General features: G+C 34.7%; 2 protein-coding genes and 1 long non-coding RNA gene across 6 annotated transcripts; 2 read left to right on the top strand and 1 right to left on the bottom strand.

Moving 5' to 3' along the window:
* Window positions 1-1,323: 1,323 nt before the first annotated feature.
* On the top strand, window positions 1,324-10,888 carry LOC103873608 (probable L-type lectin-domain containing receptor kinase I.6). 3 transcript variants are annotated; one of them, XM_009152011.2, is made up of 3 exons: window positions 1,324-3,015; window positions 7,942-8,076; window positions 8,642-10,888. In XM_009152011.2, the coding sequence occupies exon 3, from the start codon at window positions 8,722-8,724 to the stop codon at window positions 10,738-10,740; it is 2,019 nt and encodes a 672-aa protein (XP_009150259.1). In that variant the 5' UTR covers window positions 1,324-3,015; window positions 7,942-8,076; window positions 8,642-8,721; the 3' UTR covers window positions 10,741-10,888. The 3 variants fall into 3 exon arrangements, with proteins under 3 accessions (XP_009150259.1, XP_009150260.1, XP_009150258.1); XM_009152012.2 differs by lacking the exon at window positions 7,942-8,076 and having other exon boundaries at window positions 8,645-10,888; XM_009152010.2 differs by lacking the exon at window positions 7,942-8,076.
* LOC117126274 lies at window positions 2,497-7,949 on the bottom strand. Its single transcript, XR_004448817.1, has 2 exons — window positions 7,751-7,949; window positions 2,497-3,062 (listed from the first exon to the last, which is right to left on the bottom strand). It is a non-coding gene; the product is annotated as an uncharacterized LOC117126274 (long non-coding RNA).
* Window positions 10,889-11,248: 360 nt separating the features above from the next.
* On the top strand, window positions 11,249-17,064 carry LOC103873609 (arogenate dehydratase 4, chloroplastic). Of its 2 annotated transcripts, none has more exons than XM_009152015.3 (2): window positions 11,249-15,285; window positions 16,451-17,064. In XM_009152015.3, the coding sequence occupies exons 1-2, from the start codon at window positions 14,469-14,471 to the stop codon at window positions 16,906-16,908; spliced, it is 1,275 nt and encodes a 424-aa protein (XP_009150263.1). In that variant the 5' UTR covers window positions 11,249-14,468; the 3' UTR covers window positions 16,909-17,064. The 2 variants fall into 2 exon arrangements, with proteins under 2 accessions (XP_009150263.1, XP_033129961.1); XM_033274070.1 differs by having other exon boundaries at window positions 11,249-15,290; window positions 16,456-17,064.
* Window positions 17,065-17,418: the final 354 nt, after the last annotated feature.

Raw genomic sequence — 17,418 nt, 5'->3', positions numbered from 1 at the left:
GTATTGTCTCACCAAAGTTCCCCACAGCGAATAGGATTGAGCAGACAGCCACTATATGAGTTTCAGTGTAAATAATGTACTTACTTCATGAACATCCCCCAAGCCTACACCTCCCTCATCAAAGGGACAGCAGACATCAGTCCAAGCAACCTTAGACATAGAAGTGTTATTTGGGGAACCACTCCATAAGAACGCCGAGCACATACTTTCAATCTCGTCAATGCAGAGTTGAGGGAGGCAGAACGCAGCACACCATAAGTTAGTGATGCTTGGGATAACTGATTTGATGAGCTGTAATCTTCCCGCGTAAGAAATTGCCTAACTTGTCCAAGAGAGAAGACGATTCCTGATTTTAGTGATTAGTGGCAAAATATGTTAAGTCTTGCTAAAATTATAAATATTTATGTGGTAGGCAAAAATATGTTAGTATATAGTTTTCTAAAATATTCCACAGAAAATCAAAGTTAAGTCCAAAGTTGTGGTTTTGTTTCAATAGTATTAATAAAAGAAAGTTTCTCGGTTTGGAATTAGATTTTACTCTCTTATCCCCTATATATTAACCATGGAGCATTACAACATGATTTCGTAGCCACGTGTCATCACTAAGATAATTCTTAGAATACTTAGAAAAATAAATTGGTCAATATAAATATATTTAATATTTTTTATTAAAACTAACTATCAAATTGATTAGAAGTGTACAAAAGAATATTTTCAATTATTTCCTTAAATAAAAGCTATGAAATTATCTAATATGATTAACATATATATGATAATTAATGATTATAGATAATACATATTTGATAACAATTTTTTTATTCTCTCTCTTTTTTATTTAGTGTATATTATCAAATGTACTTAAACAATCACATTAATCATATAATAAATAAATTAGATTTTTTCTTATTTGTTATATTTTTGAATTTTTTTTAAAACGACTCTAAATTACTATAAATGGTAAAAGGGCCACATTGAAAATTTTTTGATCGATGGTTTGACTTTTTTTTGTTCAAGTAAAATAAAAATGATCATAAATCGTATGAATATGAAGTTTCATTAATAAATATTCATATATATATATATATATATATATATATCATTTAAAATAAATTCTGTACTATATAAAAATATGTTAATATCAAATTTGCATTGAAAAATTATTGAGATCTTAATATTTTAATTTTAAAATTTCTTTTGAAAATTCTCACATTAAAATTTTTGTAATTAACAGTTTAAATTTTTGTTACAGAGAATACACAAATGTTAATAAAATCATATGAGTAGGAAGTGTCAATAATAAATATTTATATTAAAATGTACTATATATATATGTACATATCACTAAATTTTAATTATACACCATATAAAATAAATAAAATGAGTTTTGATTTATTTACCAAAATCATGATTGTAAATAAACAAAAAAAGCATTAGTTTTGATTTATGTGTTTACTCTAATGTATATACTTTTATAGATAAAAATAATTTTTAATATGTTATTTTATCCTGATAATTCCAGAAATACACTTTTTCAAATCGAAGTGATTTTTAATATTAGAAGCACTATATATATATATATATTCTTTCATTCAGATTAAATAATTTAGTCTTGATTTTTTCCTAAAAAGCTTTTAATGAAATATTATGACAAGATTTCAATAACCTACTTTTGATTTTGTTTGAAGAATAAGAGATTTGATAATTCGTCTAATATTTGTTTATAAGAATGAGAAATTTGACCTATTTATTATCAGTTTTCTCTTTTATCATTTAATAAATCAAACAGTTTTTAGTTTATACATAGTTTACATATACTAGAATGGTAAAATATTATATATAGTTTTTATCGGTATACTATCAAGTAACTAAACTTCAAAAGCGTATGTTAATAAAATAACTAATTTATTTTGTTGATATATAATTATATGATTTCAGACCGAACTTGTGAATATATAATAGACAGACATTTATATTCCGAGTATGCACTTATATTCTAAAATAGTTTGGTATATTAGATTTGAACACTAACCTGTGAATAGAGTTTGCCGGTGATTTTTTTCAAAAATTTGATTTTTAAATATGTATCCGGAGTGGAAATAATGATTACAAATGTCCATCTTTTTAAATTAACACTTATGTAATTCATCAAATTCACAGAAGAATTTTTTTTAAAAAAGAAACATAACTCATATCGGTGAAACAAATACAAGAACAAAAGCACAATTTTATAGAGGTAGAAAATGAAATCACTGATAGTAAACAAATCAAGAGAAGAAAACCTAATCCCTCTTCGTTATTTTACAATCGATGTTGCCTATCTGGTTTTAGTAATTCAGGTCAGCCGTAAAACATAATTTTTTTTTTGTGCATATGAAATAATGAAAATAACTAAAATGAGCTGTATTATGTTAACTCTTCAACAATAATAATACATTTAAGAGACCAACATTTGTATTTGTCATTTTTAATCGATAAAGATAATAGTGTTGCAAAATGTTAAAACAATTTAATGAATAAACATTAGTATAAAAAATACATTCGCCTATGCGCACGGGTTATCGTCTACTTTCACTTATTATTGATTTTCCTATCCGAAGATTATATAAATATTTAGAAAAAAATTCCTAAATCAATGAAACTAAACGTAGCCACATGCTATAGAAAACTACACCAATCGATCTCTGCCATTCAAATCAGTCCGAGATGATGTCACAGTTTGTTTCCACGCATAGCGACTGCGCTTATTTCCACTCAACTAGACTTCATTGTGCGTACCTGGTGGGGCGAAGGAATCTTCGCTTAGGTCTTTTTGCTTCGAAATATTAAATGCTATTATTCCCTTTGACTATATACCATGTTGAACAATTCCTTAGTTAGAATAGTCCTCACTCTGATAGAATTTCCCCAGTTTCATGGACCTGCATCGACATATATATATGGTTGTTCTTCTCCAAAAATTCAGCAAATGAGATGCACCAGCCCTGTACTTTTGAACTGCTTCCACGTGATATTCAGGTATTTTCTCGTTTAGTTCCGGTATTATAACCATGTATAACTAATAACTGTTTTGTTTGACGAAGAAGAAAACTGAATGTCAAGTATACTTCAGTAATAGGATTTTACAATATATCTAATCAAGACTGTTCGTTCTTGTTCGTATTAATATGATGAACTTGCACTTAAATTCTACTTGGTTTCATGAACACTAGAGTAGTTTGATAAGTTTCTTGGGCTTCCAACTTAAAACCAATTGGCGATTAGTGGATTGGCCTAAGTCCCTTATATATTACTCAAGTCCCTTTTATATTTCCGATGTGGGATCTTCTCTCCAATACTCTCCCTCGAGATAATGGTGCGTATAACCATTAATCTCGCAGAATCCATCATACCCCCTCCGAAATCATGCTTTATTTTCTAGCGATCTCGGCGGAACTGAGCCTTCTATGGGTCATCAGCTAATGGGATGATCGGGCCACTGTCCGGGCCGGATTAAAGGGTCAGGGTATTGGGCCCGCTCTGATACCATGATAAGTTTCTTGGGCTTCCAACTTAAAACCAATTGGCGATTAGTGGATTGGCCCAAGTCTCTTATATATTACTCAAGTCCCTTTTATATTTCCGATGTGGGATCTTCTCTCCAATATAGTTGGTTGGTGAAAGCCATTATAGATCATTGTGAAATTTTATCCTTAACTTTTGAAATGTGTAAACTTGATTTTACATGAACCCTAAGATCTTTAACATCTAGACTAATCATATAATATAACTATAAGAGAGATTATGGAGTAACTCCATTCATTATTGCGGAAATCTTCTTGAACGGTTTTGATCATGGAATATGATTGCTTGATCTTTAAGTTGGAGTTAAGCCTTCTCTCCCCTTGCCTACACCTTTCTTTATGTGTTTCTCTTAGTTTTTGTTGTGATGCTTTAGATGGAGCAAATACAGGTATTTATAGGTGAGGAGAGGGACCTAGCTTCTTCATCAAGTTTTGATAACTTTCTCATCAAGTTTTTCTTACTTTCTTGGCAAGTTTATCCTTTAATCTCAACCATCCATCAAAGTTGAGTAATTGACAAATGCTTTGCTTAAGGTGACTCGTTTCATTAGGATAAGACAAGTGTAAAGTGTTCTAGAACATTAGGTTCACACATTGAACTTGTTCTCTTAAGCATCTTCCATTAGACTTGTCGTTCAAGTCACTCTTCTCTTCTAGAACATTTGCCACTTATACTTTAGTTAAAACATTAGGAAATAAACTCTTTTATTTACCAATTTTATTGGTTACCAAGTGTCACTAAGTTTAACAATTTCAATAAGAAATAGATTACTATAAGACCACATCATGAGAAAGAAATATTCATTCATATACATTCATATATATAATTTCTTACATTCTCCCACTTGGTCGTTAGTAAAATCTCTTAAGATTTCTTATTGAAAATCATAAGGTCGATTTTATTTGTTAAATCTTTGCTTTTATTTGGTCATCATAATTGTCTTAGCTAATCTAGCAAACAATAAGAGTCATGGCGGGCATATATTATTTTGCAACATGATTCCTTCCATACACTACTAAATTTTTTACTATCATAGTTAGACCATAAGTAGGAGTTATCATAATGGTCCTTTTTATGTCTTGTTTAAAGACTTTTTCTTTTATCAGTAGTCCAACAACGATAGTGTTTACACACTTTGAAAACAGAATCTACAAGATTCAAAAGTCATTAAGAACTCATATATTGTCAAATATATGCTAAACATAATTAAACAACTTTAATAGCTATCCATTAGACCCATAATTTATAGATGTTCTTTAATGTCTTTGGATGTAAAGCTTTCGTAAATATGTTTGTGACCATAAGTTTAGTGCATATATGCATAATGACAAACCTTTCTCTTTTAGAATCTTACTTTTATGACATATATCAATCTTAATGTCCATATACATACTTGGATCGTTTAGATATCATGTCTTACTTACAAATATGATTGCCTATTTCATTATCACATAAAGAGTTGAACACTTACAGTCTCAAGCTCGAAGATTTTTATGCGATCATAATTAACTTTATAGAAGCATCCTAAAATTGCCACACACTCAGCCTTATTGGACGTTTAAAGCAATTACAATTATAAGCCTTTCCTTAATAAGGTATCTCATTTGATGAGATACACATTGCTAAAATTGTAATGCTTAGAACTATTGTATCCATTAAAATCTGAGTTTGAAAATCAAACCACCTGTGGGTGTGTTGATTTCTTATATGTGAGCAAGTGATTTCTTGTTTTCTTTAGATATCTCAAAATTTATTTTAAACTTTTCGTTTCTTTAAGCTCCACTTCATTATGCGGACATCGCTTAAGATCAGGCTTATTACCTTTCTGCATAAAAACAATACTAGAAGAACACATTATTATGCCATATCTCTCAAGAACTTTGTCAATATATGCTTTCTGATACAACTCTAAACTTTCAAGTGATCTGTCACGGAAAATTTCAATCTCAATCACAAAAGTTGCTTCGTCCATATCTTTCATTGCAAAGTTTAGGAGAGATAATTCTTGGTCTCATTTAATAGACCAAGATCACTTATGGCCAATAAGTTATCATCAACATACATAACCAAAAATATGAGCTTACTCCCACTGATCTTGAGGTATATACATGGATCAACATACCTTTAAATTCTTTTATTAGAAATTTATTCACCTCTTTTATACCACAAGAGATATTTATCATTAATACATGTTTTATACTTTAATTTTCCTTTAATGTGCAGAATCAGATATGTTTTAAGAGATTGATGAGCCAGTGTTAGCTAATATAGGCCATCAACTAATATTATTGAACTTATTCAATTAGGGTTCAAGAATAAATTAAAAAATCATCTCTTTAAGTCAATTCTAAAACCCAGTTATCAAGTTTTCTTAATGAAACTAAAACTTATGGAAAATAGATAGAACATAAAGTGTTTGGAATAAATCCAAACAAAATCTACTATTCATAATGAGGAGTGCAAATAGTTCCAGCTAGCACTTTGCCTCTAATTCCCATAAGTAATTAGTTTACACTTGAAATTACGGGTTTTGATAATAAATAAATCATGCACGAAATTAATTACATGTACATTATCACCATTATCCATCCACCAAGTTTTAGAAGAAATATTATAAGAATAGATTCGAAAAACCTTATGGAATTTAAGAGGTTACCTTTTTCGAACTATTTGTTCTTTTATCGCAATCTTTCTGAAAGAGTTCAGACCTTTTCATTTGTCATCTTTCTTTGCCTTTTTCTTCTCATTTACTTGATATACATTATGGGTGGTGGCTTTTATGACTTACTTAGGTCTAGCTCCTTGAACATATAGACAACTTTAATACCTTTACGGACAAGCTTATCCTCCTATTGAACCATTTTATTAGCTGATTCATTCAACATCCATCTTACATACATGGTGTTATTATTAATTGGGAATGCTTCATACTAAGAAGGAACAAATTCAGGATAAACTGGACAAGAAATTAGTCTTCCACATTCATTCCTGAATTCTTTAATTTAGCCGAAAGATAGGTCATTTCAATGCAATATGCATGCATAGACCTTATGTCATTATTCATTTATGTTTGTAAGATTTGCCATAAGTGTCCCAACTAAGGATTTGGTTGCAGTCTTAAACCGTTCTTCTATATATTTAAGATATTTTTAGTTTTTTCAACCGTCATATGAAATTTTTTAATGTTCCTAATTATTGTCATCTTAAGATCATAATTCTCAGTCATTTCAATTTCACCTATACTTTATGGAAATTATTTTCGTCTGAAGTACTATCTACTATTAGTGAATTTGACTCATCACTGAGGAGTGTCAAATTCAAGTATAGTACTCTCAATATGAACTCAACTTTCTCTTTTCATTATGAGAAGTCGTTACCATTAAGGACTAGAATAGACAAGACTTTATATGACAATCTTTCAGGCAAAAAACTTATAGTTTTGAGATATTCAAGTTTGTATTAGGCTTTTAAACATAATCAACACATATATTTATTAAATACTTATGGCAAGAAATTATGGTGCTCCTGTGGGTAGCAACCATATTTTCATCAATAATCATAGTATTCAATAACATTTACGAGTGATTTATTGAATTACTCAGATTAAGCTATATGTGGATATACTTAATCTACACAATACAAACACTCTATAAGTATTTTATCATATTTTGTGTACATAATCTACATGTGGGTAACTACTTATTACTAAAAATATTAAATACTTACTTGAAGATTTATTTCTCAAATCATTTTAGAGTAAAGTCATTGTGGTGATATCTTTAACTCTAATTTTGCTCTTTCTATGAAAAATATTATTTTATAAAAATCATGCACAAATTACTTAATTTAATTTCTATACGATTGATGTATAGAAATATTTATGCATTGATTAATTCTTATTTCAGAGATCGAAATAAAATACATACATATAATGTATGGTTCAAGATTTCTTAAAAATCTCATCGGTTTTATACCGAAACTTAAACATTATTTAGATCTAAAATTCATTACTTAAGTATAGATCTACTTTAATTCTATAAATCATAAATCTATTACACTTTCCGGATTAGCTAGATGTTTATAACCATTAGCTCTGATACCACATGTAAACTTGATTTTACATGAACCCTAAGATCTTTAACATCTAGACTAAGCACATAATATAACTATAAGAGAGATTATGGAGTACCTCCATTCATTGTTGTGGAAATCTTCTTGAACGGTTTTGATCATGGAATATGATTGCTTGATCTTTAAGTTGGAGTTAGATCTTCTCTCCATAAGATGATCTCTTGATCTTTAAGTTGGAGTTAAGCCTTCTCTCCCCTTGCCTACACCTTTCTTTATGTGTTTCTCTTAGTTTTTGTTGTGATGCTTTAGGATGGAGCAAAGACATGTATTTATAGGTAGGGAAAGGGACCTAGCTTCTTCATCAAGTTTTGATAACTTTTTCACCAAGTTTTTCTTACTTTCTTGGAAGTCTATCCTTTAATCTCAACCATCCATCAAAGTTGAGTAAGTGACAAATGTTTTGCTTAAGGTGACTCATTTCATTAGGATAAGACAAGTGTGAAGTGTTTTAGAACATTAGATTCATATATTGAACTTGTTCTCTTAAGCATTTTCCATTAGACTTGTCTTTCAAGTCACTTTTCTCTTCTAGAACATTTGCCACTTATACTTTAGTTAAAACATTAGGAAATAAACTCCTTTATTTACAAATTTTATTGGTTACCAAGTGTCATTAAGTTTAACCATTTCAATAAAAAAAATAGATTACCATAAGACCACATCATGAGAAAGAAATATCCATTCATATATATTCATATATATATAATATTTCGTACAAAATGTTTCTCTGTTGAAAGTATTTATTTAGACCTGTAAATTTTATTAACTAGAGACTCCATGTTACTAGGCTTGGCATTGATCATAGGGACTAGTGGTAAATATTTATTTTAACATGTGATGTCTCTTAGAAAATGAAAATGCGTTGTAATTGTTGTTTCAACTCGGAAATATTACAGTGAAAAAGATTGGAATTAATATTATGAAGATCTGAGTTGAACTTGTTTTGCAGTAGGAGATATAGTCTATCAGGCGACATTGTTGCAGAACACAAGATTCGTTCAAGATTGTCAGATTATCTGTTGTTGTCACATGCCTCACGTATTGCCTATGATATGGATGATCCTTTGTGTTCATCTTATTTGCATCTCAAGCCAACCGGAGACGAGGTTTATCTATAACGGCTTTCACCAAGCAGAGCTTTATACTGATGGGGTTGCCAAAGTTCTTCCCGAAGGACAGTTGCAGTTAACCAACGGATCCGGACAGAGCATGGGTCATGCTTTCTTCAAGAAACCTTTTGAGTTCACAGCTGAATCACTCTCTTTCTCAACACAATTTGTCTGTGCTCTGGTTCCTAAGCCAGGATCTGGTGGTCATGGCATCGCCTTTGTTTTATCTGCCTCCATAGATCTCTCGCATGCAGATGCTACGCAGTACTTGGGACTTTTTAACATCTCGACTCAAGGAAACTCCTCTTCTCACCTAGTTGCTGTTGAGCTAGATACTGCCCTCAGCGCTGAGTTTGATGACAAAAATGCTAATCATGTTGGTATCAATGTCAATAGCCTTTTCTCTATCGAATCTGCCCCCGCTGCTTACTTTTCCGATATTAAAGGTAAAAACGAGAGCATAGAGCTTTCGAGTGGAGATCCTATTCAAGTCTGGGTAGACTACAGAGGAAACGTGCTTAATGTTTCGATGGCACCTCTTAAGAATCAGAAGCCAAGTCAGCCTCTTCTATCAAGCTCTATCAACCTTTCAGAAATTTTCCCGGATAGAAAAATATTTATTGGGTTCTCTGGAGCCACAGGGACACTGATAAGCTACCAATACATACTAGGATGGAGCTTTAGTGGAAACAGTGTGTCATTGCAGCGCCTGGATGCTACTAAACTCCCTCGAGTTCCTCCTCATAAATGTAGAACAGAGAGACCATCGAAGCTGCTAATATTCCTCTTCATATTACTGGCGGTCATAGTTTTGGTTGTTCTTGTAGCAGCTTTTGTCTACAGGAGAAGGAAATACGCTGAAGTAAGAGAGGAATGGGAAGAAGAATATGGTCCACACCGCTTCTCCTATAAAACTCTGTACAATGCGACCAAAGGGTTTCACGAGGATGAACTTCTTGGAAAAGGAGGTTTTGGAGAAGTGTACAAAGGAACTCTGCCTTGCAATGGACAAATAGCTGTGAAGAGAGTGTCCCACAGCGCGGATGAAGGAATGAAGCAGTTTGTGGCTGAAATCGTGAGCATGGGTAATCTAAAACACAAGAATATTGTCCCACTTCTTGGCTACTGTAGAAGAAAAGGTGAGTTATTTCTGGTATCTGAATACATGCCCAATGGTAGTCTTGACCAATACTTATTCCATGACGATAAACCGCCCTTCTCATGGCGTCGAAGATTTGCAATAATCAAGGACATAGCTTCAGCTCTCAGTTACATGCATACAGGAGCTCCCCAAGTTGTTCTCCACCGGGATATCAAGGCTTCTAACGTTATGTTAGACGCTGAATTCAACGGAAGGTTAGGAGACTTTGGTATGGCAAGGTTCCATGATGATTGGGCAGACACAGCTACAACTGCCGCTGTGGGAACCATTGGCTACATGGCCCCGGAGCTTTCTACAGTGAGAGCTTCCACTGCAACCGACGTTTATAGCTTTGGTGCCTTTTTACTTGAGTTAACATGTGGGAGGAGACCAGTTGACCCTGCGTTGCCAGAGGAAAGACGGTATTTAGTTAAGTGGGTCTGCCAATGCTGGAAAATGGCGTCTTTGCTCGGAGCAAGAGATCTTAGAATGAGAGGTGAAATCTCATCTGAGGAAGTCGAAATGGTACTGAAAGTTGGGTTGCTTTGCACGAATGCTTTGGCGGAAATGAGACCTTCGATGGAAGAAGTTGTGCAATACTTGAATGAAAGCCTAAAGCTGCCTGATATCTCCGTAAACTCTCCTGGTATTGGGTCCTTTGCTCCGTTCATTATTGGATCTAACCTCCTCCTTCCTTCTCACACTACCAACACCTTCTCTACGTCCTCTTACTCTTCTTCCTCAGGCAACGACTCTACATTTGTAACTCACTCGATTTTCCATGGGCACGGACGGTGAACTTTGAAAAAAAATTCTTCTTTAAGCTTTCTTTTTAGTTTTTTGAATGAAGAAAACCATGTTAGGTTTGTGTGATAAACTCTAGTTGGGTATTGTGACTTGTGAAGTCTACTTTTATATTTAACAAAAATAACAAGCATTGAAAAGATATGTTTGGAGTCTTTTGTAGAAATGCTTTTAGGCTTTGCAAATACTTGTGTGTATTTGTACAGGAAAAAGCTGTATTTTAACTTGAAGTATACGCGTCGTGTCTTTTGCTTCCAGAACTTTGTAGTACTGGGTATGCCATACTGAACTAATCAAAAGTTTAAAAAAATATGACATGAACTTTAAGCGTTGTGTCTTTTCATTCCTAAACTTTATATTAGTGCATATTCCATAGTAAAATTTTAAAAAAAATTAAAAATACCACGTGAACTCTTAAAGTCATGTTTTTATGTATATTGACCGTCAAAGGTGTTAGTCATCTGCTAATTTATCAAACGGTGTTATTTTGGATAAATTATGTAATGTTAAAAAAATTTAAATACTACATATACTCTCAAATTCGTGCTCTTATATATATTGACCGTCAAGGGTGTTAGTCATATGTTAATTTATCAAACAACGTTATTTTGGATAAATTATCTAAAATTAACAAATTTTAAATACTAGGTGAACTCTCAAAATCATGCTCTTATATATATTGACCGTCAAATGTGTTAATCATCCATTAATTTATCAAACAACATCATTTTGGATAAATTTTGTAAAATTAAAAATTAAAAAAAACTACATGAACTCTAGAAATTGTTCTGAGTACTGGGCCAAATATATAGATAACTAGGTAGACCGCATGCACGCATGTGCGGGGCATTAACATGATTCATATATTGCATATATATGTATTATTTTTAGTGTATAAGTATGTAGTAATTCTCTCTCAATCTCTATGTATCATTCTGTCTCACTAAGTTCAATGTTATAATACATGTTTGAGCCATTGACTATTATTCATAACATATCATATGATTATACACCTTGAACCAAAAAATAAATCAATGCAATCTCATAAGATTTAAAATCCTGCCCAACAAAGATATTGATTTAGATTTCATTATAGTTTTATTTTAAGTGTAAAAAAATATATTCACATAAAACACAACAAAAAAAAAATAGAGAACAACAAGTTTTACAAAGGCCTCATAGCCCCCATGCCTCCGAACATAAGGGTCACTGTTAAGTAGTGATTGCCTGAACTCCTCAACCTCCGGCAAACACGGGTTGAACCTGAAGTCAGATAATCTACCTTTGGTCTCAAGCCATTTATCATCATCATCAAAATATTTTGTATATATAAGTTTAGGAAAATTTTTATTCAATTAAAACTAAACACATAATATAATACACTTACTTATAAACCTCCGGATTCTCCACATCTTGAGGACCAAAATCACCTCTCCACGACCCCTCATGTTTTCAAACCCATCCTGGAAGGCATTAGCATGACCGCCAGTTGCCACACATTTTATCTCACTCTCGCTATTATGAATAAAACATTGTATGTCAATTATACTAATGTAAAAATTTGGTCGTGATCATATGTTACTTTCTATTTACATGTTGTCCCTTATATAAAATACCATCTTTGGTCCTGCAGAGTCATCGAAATGGACTTCCGTGTTGAAGACCACTCCCATTATATCTACAAGATAGGTGTTTTCGCTTATGTTACTTACATATATATTATCTGAAATATATTTTTGTAGTTGGCGTTAGTACCCAAGGGATAGTTTATGTTCTTGATATGAGGGATATCATGAATACATTTGAATTCCATGTAATGATGATTTTTCAGAGGATCGATGATGTGTAATTTATTATCAGGCGTAGCCGATAGTTTGAATCGTGAGTTTGTTGTATTGAAACCTTGATAGACATGATCAATTTCTACCCGAATATTTCAACCCAGTATCCCTCTTGGTTCTCTAGGTCTCTAAATCTATATGCACTACCAGAATAAACGGTCATCTCCATCTTGGTTCCCTGCATAATCAAGTTTTAGTTTGCATTGTTGCATTTTATTAGAAAATTAAGAGAATGATTTTACAGATACAGCCTCATCCACTAGTATATAACTCCAATTGGATCCACAACCAGAAACATAGGATCTGAAAGAATGGATCCTGAGTATTTTAACTCTAAAATGCCATGACGTGATGCTAGTGTTATACACAACATTAGCAAGCATATTGTAGTGTGCCATATTGTTAGAAACCTGAGAGATTATGTGTCGTTTCTTTGCTTTTCGGTGAATTATGTGTTATGTTTTGCAAAGAAATGTTAGTGGGAGAGAGCAAACTGTATATATGTAATGGGAGAGAAGGAGAGGATTAAATGGAGTGGAGTTTAAATTTAGTGACTTGACTAAACATTACAGGCAGAAGATATAGACAAATGTAATCATAATTATCTCCAAAAGAGGCGACTGTTCTGGAGAAAAGTTTTGTATGTTAGAGGATCACTAAATCAAAGGTTTTATCACCTCCTCCAAATAAATTAACTTATATATCTCTCACTAATAATCATTTTATTTTCTCTGTTCATTACAGTTTAGGAAGACACATGGAGAACTTGAATTTGGCTTCCCTCCCTCCTTCGATCATTCATCAGATTCTCTCCGAGGTAGTAGCAAACAATATCTGCGACGTCGGCCAAATATGTAGATGGTATGATGAACTTAGCATTTAGCATTGATCATAGATGATTGGTTCACAACTATTCTGGTTTTACTCGTGAACATGTTGATCAGATATCTCACATGATCACTACTCAGGAAGTATCAGGCTATTGGGATCACGATAAATATGGGATGTTTTGGTCTCTATTTGAAAGAATAGATGCTAACGTCTCTTCTCATTTGCTTGCTGGTGCTCCAAAATAGAAGAACATGTGTTTGTAGTCTCCACAGATGGATCAAAAACAAAGCGGAGATGTGATCATTGTTTATGGAAGTATGCAGCCTAGACCTTCTGCAATGAAATATATTCGACTGCTTATGAGTGGCCAATTAAAGATTATTTATGCGTTGACATGTATTTTTTTAACAAAAGGTACTCTCAAAAACCTTAATATAATTTATGTACTCTTAATAGTACAATAAACAAATTAAAAAGACAAACAAATAATAAGTCTCAGTGACACAGCAAGCAACATCACGAACTATATCAATCACATGATTATTAACACAGTTTAGTCCTTCATAAGTGAAGAACAATGCATACACCGTTCATCATCATACTCTAACCCTATAACAATAAAAAAAACTTGAAAAACAATGATCAACCCAAAACGTAAAATTCATAACTACAATAACCCGAACAAATATTGAGATGAAACAAGAACTTTATCCACACCTCCGCGCTTGTCCTTAATTAGGTTTCAGGGCCTAAAATTCTCAGGAATTTTACGGAATTCGATAAGGTGTGCAATTCGATTAAACAGCCCTTGTGGTAGGTGAAGAATTTTACGGAATTTCCTCAACAATGCTTCAAGACTTTTTTTTTCTAAACAAAAAAGTTTCTTCAATTAGTTTTAAATGTTATAAGACCACCAATCATCTTCTCAACTCTCTCTCAGCTTGGGCTTCTCTTTCATACGAAAGAACTCAAAGCTTCAAAACTTAATATCGTTAATGCGCCGTCAGTTTACTCTTAAATTCATATTATCATCTTACCATCATTAACAAAATGCAAGCCGCTACGTCGTGTGATCTCAAGTTCCGATCAACAAATCTGACGGCTAGTACTGCACGTCCCACCAACGGGATGTCAAAGCGCGTGAATGTCCTATGCGGTTACAGGTCGATGCCGTTCAGCTTCCGCAACGGCGTCTCCGTGAGCCGAGCAGATTGGCAAAGCTCAAGCGCCATTTTATCAAGCAAAGTTGCTTCTGTAGAAGATCCCGGTGGTTTAGCTGACAAAATCGCCGTCGTTAATGGTCACAAGAACGGCTCCGTCGATCTCAGCCTCGTTCCCGTCGAGACAACCAACGGAAAACTATCCCAGGTTCAACCGTTAACGATCACCGATCTATCTCCGGCTCCGTTGCATGGGTCTAACCTCCGAGTAGCTTATCAAGGAGTTCCCGGAGCTTACTCGGAGGCAGCCGCCGGAAAAGCATATCCAAATTGCGAAGCCATTCCATGCGACCAATTCGACGTCGCTTTTCAGGCGGTGGAGCTTTGGATTGCCGATAGAGCCGTTCTTCCCGTGGAGAATTCACTCGGTGGTTCAATCCACAGGAATTACGATCTCCTCCTCCGTCACCGTCTCCACATCGTCGGCGAAGTTCAGATTCCAGTCCACCATTGTCTCCTCGCGCTTCCGGGTGTCCGAACAGACTGCGTCTCGCGAGTGATATCTCACCCACAGGCGCTGGCTCAGACAGAACGATCACTCGACAACCTCACCCCACGCGCGGCACGTGAGGCCTTCCACGATACGGCGGCTGCAGCAGAGTATATAGCCGCTAACAACCTCCATGACACTGCAGCTGTGGCGAGCGCACGCTATTGGAGAGAAGATCCCACATCGAATATATGAAAGGGACTTGAGTAATATATAAGTGACTTGGGTCAATCCACTAATTGCCAATTGGTTTTGAGTTGGAAGCCCATAATAAACCCAAATTTATCATGGTATCAGAGCCCAGATCCTAATAAGTTAAACCCCTAATTAATATTAACCCTACCCGACCGGGTATATAGGTCGTAATTGACTCGCTCGACCGAGTATAACTGTCTTAAAAAGTTTCCTTATATATTACTCAATACCCTCCCTCGAGATAATGGTGCGTATAACCATTAATCTCGCAGAATCCATCATACCCCCTCCGAAATCATGCTTTATTTTCGAGCGATCTCGGCGGAACTGAGCCTTCTATGGGCCATCAGCTAATGGGATGATCTGGCCACTGTCCGGGCCGGATTAATGGGTCAGGGTATTGGGCCTGCTCTGATACCATGATAAATTTGGGTTTATTATGGGCTTCCAACTCAAAACCAATTGGCAATTAGTGGATTGACCCAAGTCACTTATATATTACTCAAGTCCCTTTCATATATTCGATGTGGGATCTTCTCTCCAATACCCTCCCTCGAGATAATGGTGCGTATAACCATTAATCTCGCTGAATCCATCATACCCCCTCCGAAATCATGCTTTATTTTCTAGCGATCTCGGCGGAACTGAGCCTTCTATGGGCCATCAGCTAATGGGATGATCGGGCCACTGTCCGGGCCGGATTAATGGGTCAGGGTATTGGGCCCGCTCTGATACCATGATAAGTTTCCTGGGCTTCCAACTTAAAACCAATTGGCAATTAGTGGATTGATCCAAGTCACTTATATATTACTCAAGTCCCTTTCATATATTTGATGTGGGATCTTCTCTCCAATACCCTCCCTCGAGATAATGGTGCGTATAACCATTAATCTCGCAGAATCCATCATACCCCCTCCGAAATCATGCTTTTATTTTCTAGCGATCTCGGCGGAACTGAGCCTTCTATGGGCCATCAGCTAATGGGATGATCGGGCCACTGTCCGGGCCGGATTAATGGGTCAGGGTATTGGGCCCGCTCTGATACCATGATAAGTTTCTTGGACTTCCAACTTAAAACTAATTGGCGATTAGTGGATTGGCCCAAGTCCCTTATATATTACTCAATACACGCGCCGCGGAGCTCTACAACCTCCAGATTTTAGCTGACGGAATACAAGACGACACGGGAAACGTCACGCGGTTCCTGATGTTGGCGCGTGAACCAATTATACCACGCACAGACAGGCCTTTCAAAACTAGCATCGTCTTTGCGGCTCAAGAACACAAAGGAACCAGTGTCCTCTTCAAAGTCCTCTCCGCCTTCGCTTTCCGAAACATCAGCTTGACCAAGATCGAGTCGCGGCCGCACCACAACCGCCCTCTCAGGGTTGTCGGAGACGGGAGCTTCGGGACGGCGAAGAACTTTGAGTATATGTTCTACGTTGATTTCGAGGCGTCCATGGCGGAAACGCGTGCACAGAACGCGCTTTCAGAGGTTCAGGAGTACACGTCTTTCCTAAGGGTGCTGGGAAGTTACCCCATGGATATGACGCCATGGTCCATGTCACCCACCGAAGATGCATGATTCATCGAACATAAAGTAAACGCACCAATAAGTTTATTAAATTAGAATTTCTTTTTGTGTGAAATTTGTAATATACAATGAAATTAAACGAACAATTAAAATTTGTTTTCACGTGGTCATTAGGAGAATATAAATTAAACGAACAATGTTATTACAGACGAGATATCTTAAAGTGATGGACGTTAATGTTACGACATCTCTCACTGATTTTATTTTATAAGTTTTCTTTTTAATTCAAAAAAGCCAGAAACAAAAATTAGTTGCTAAATTCTCTTTACGCAACTGATAAAACTCGAACTTATCATCTCTATTTTGTTATATCGTTATGTTGTTTGTGGTTTAGCCAAACCAATTTGTACCAAACCAAATTGTACCCTTTATGGGTTTTAATGGAAAATAAGTTGACAAAAAAAAAAAAGTTCACTCGATTGTAACCAACCAAGAAAATAATTGTGTAGAATTACAGAAGTAAAAATTAACTGTTTAGAAGAGAATTTTTTTTTTTGTTCA

This window comes from Brassica rapa, chromosome A06 (genome assembly GCF_000309985.2).
Source record: "Brassica rapa cultivar Chiifu-401-42 chromosome A06, CAAS_Brap_v3.01, whole genome shotgun sequence".
In the NCBI taxonomy this organism is placed as follows: Eukaryota; Viridiplantae; Streptophyta; class Magnoliopsida; order Brassicales; family Brassicaceae; genus Brassica; species Brassica rapa.
Note: the sequence above shows the minus strand (reverse complement) of the source record. Positions and strands in the feature narration are given on the sequence as shown.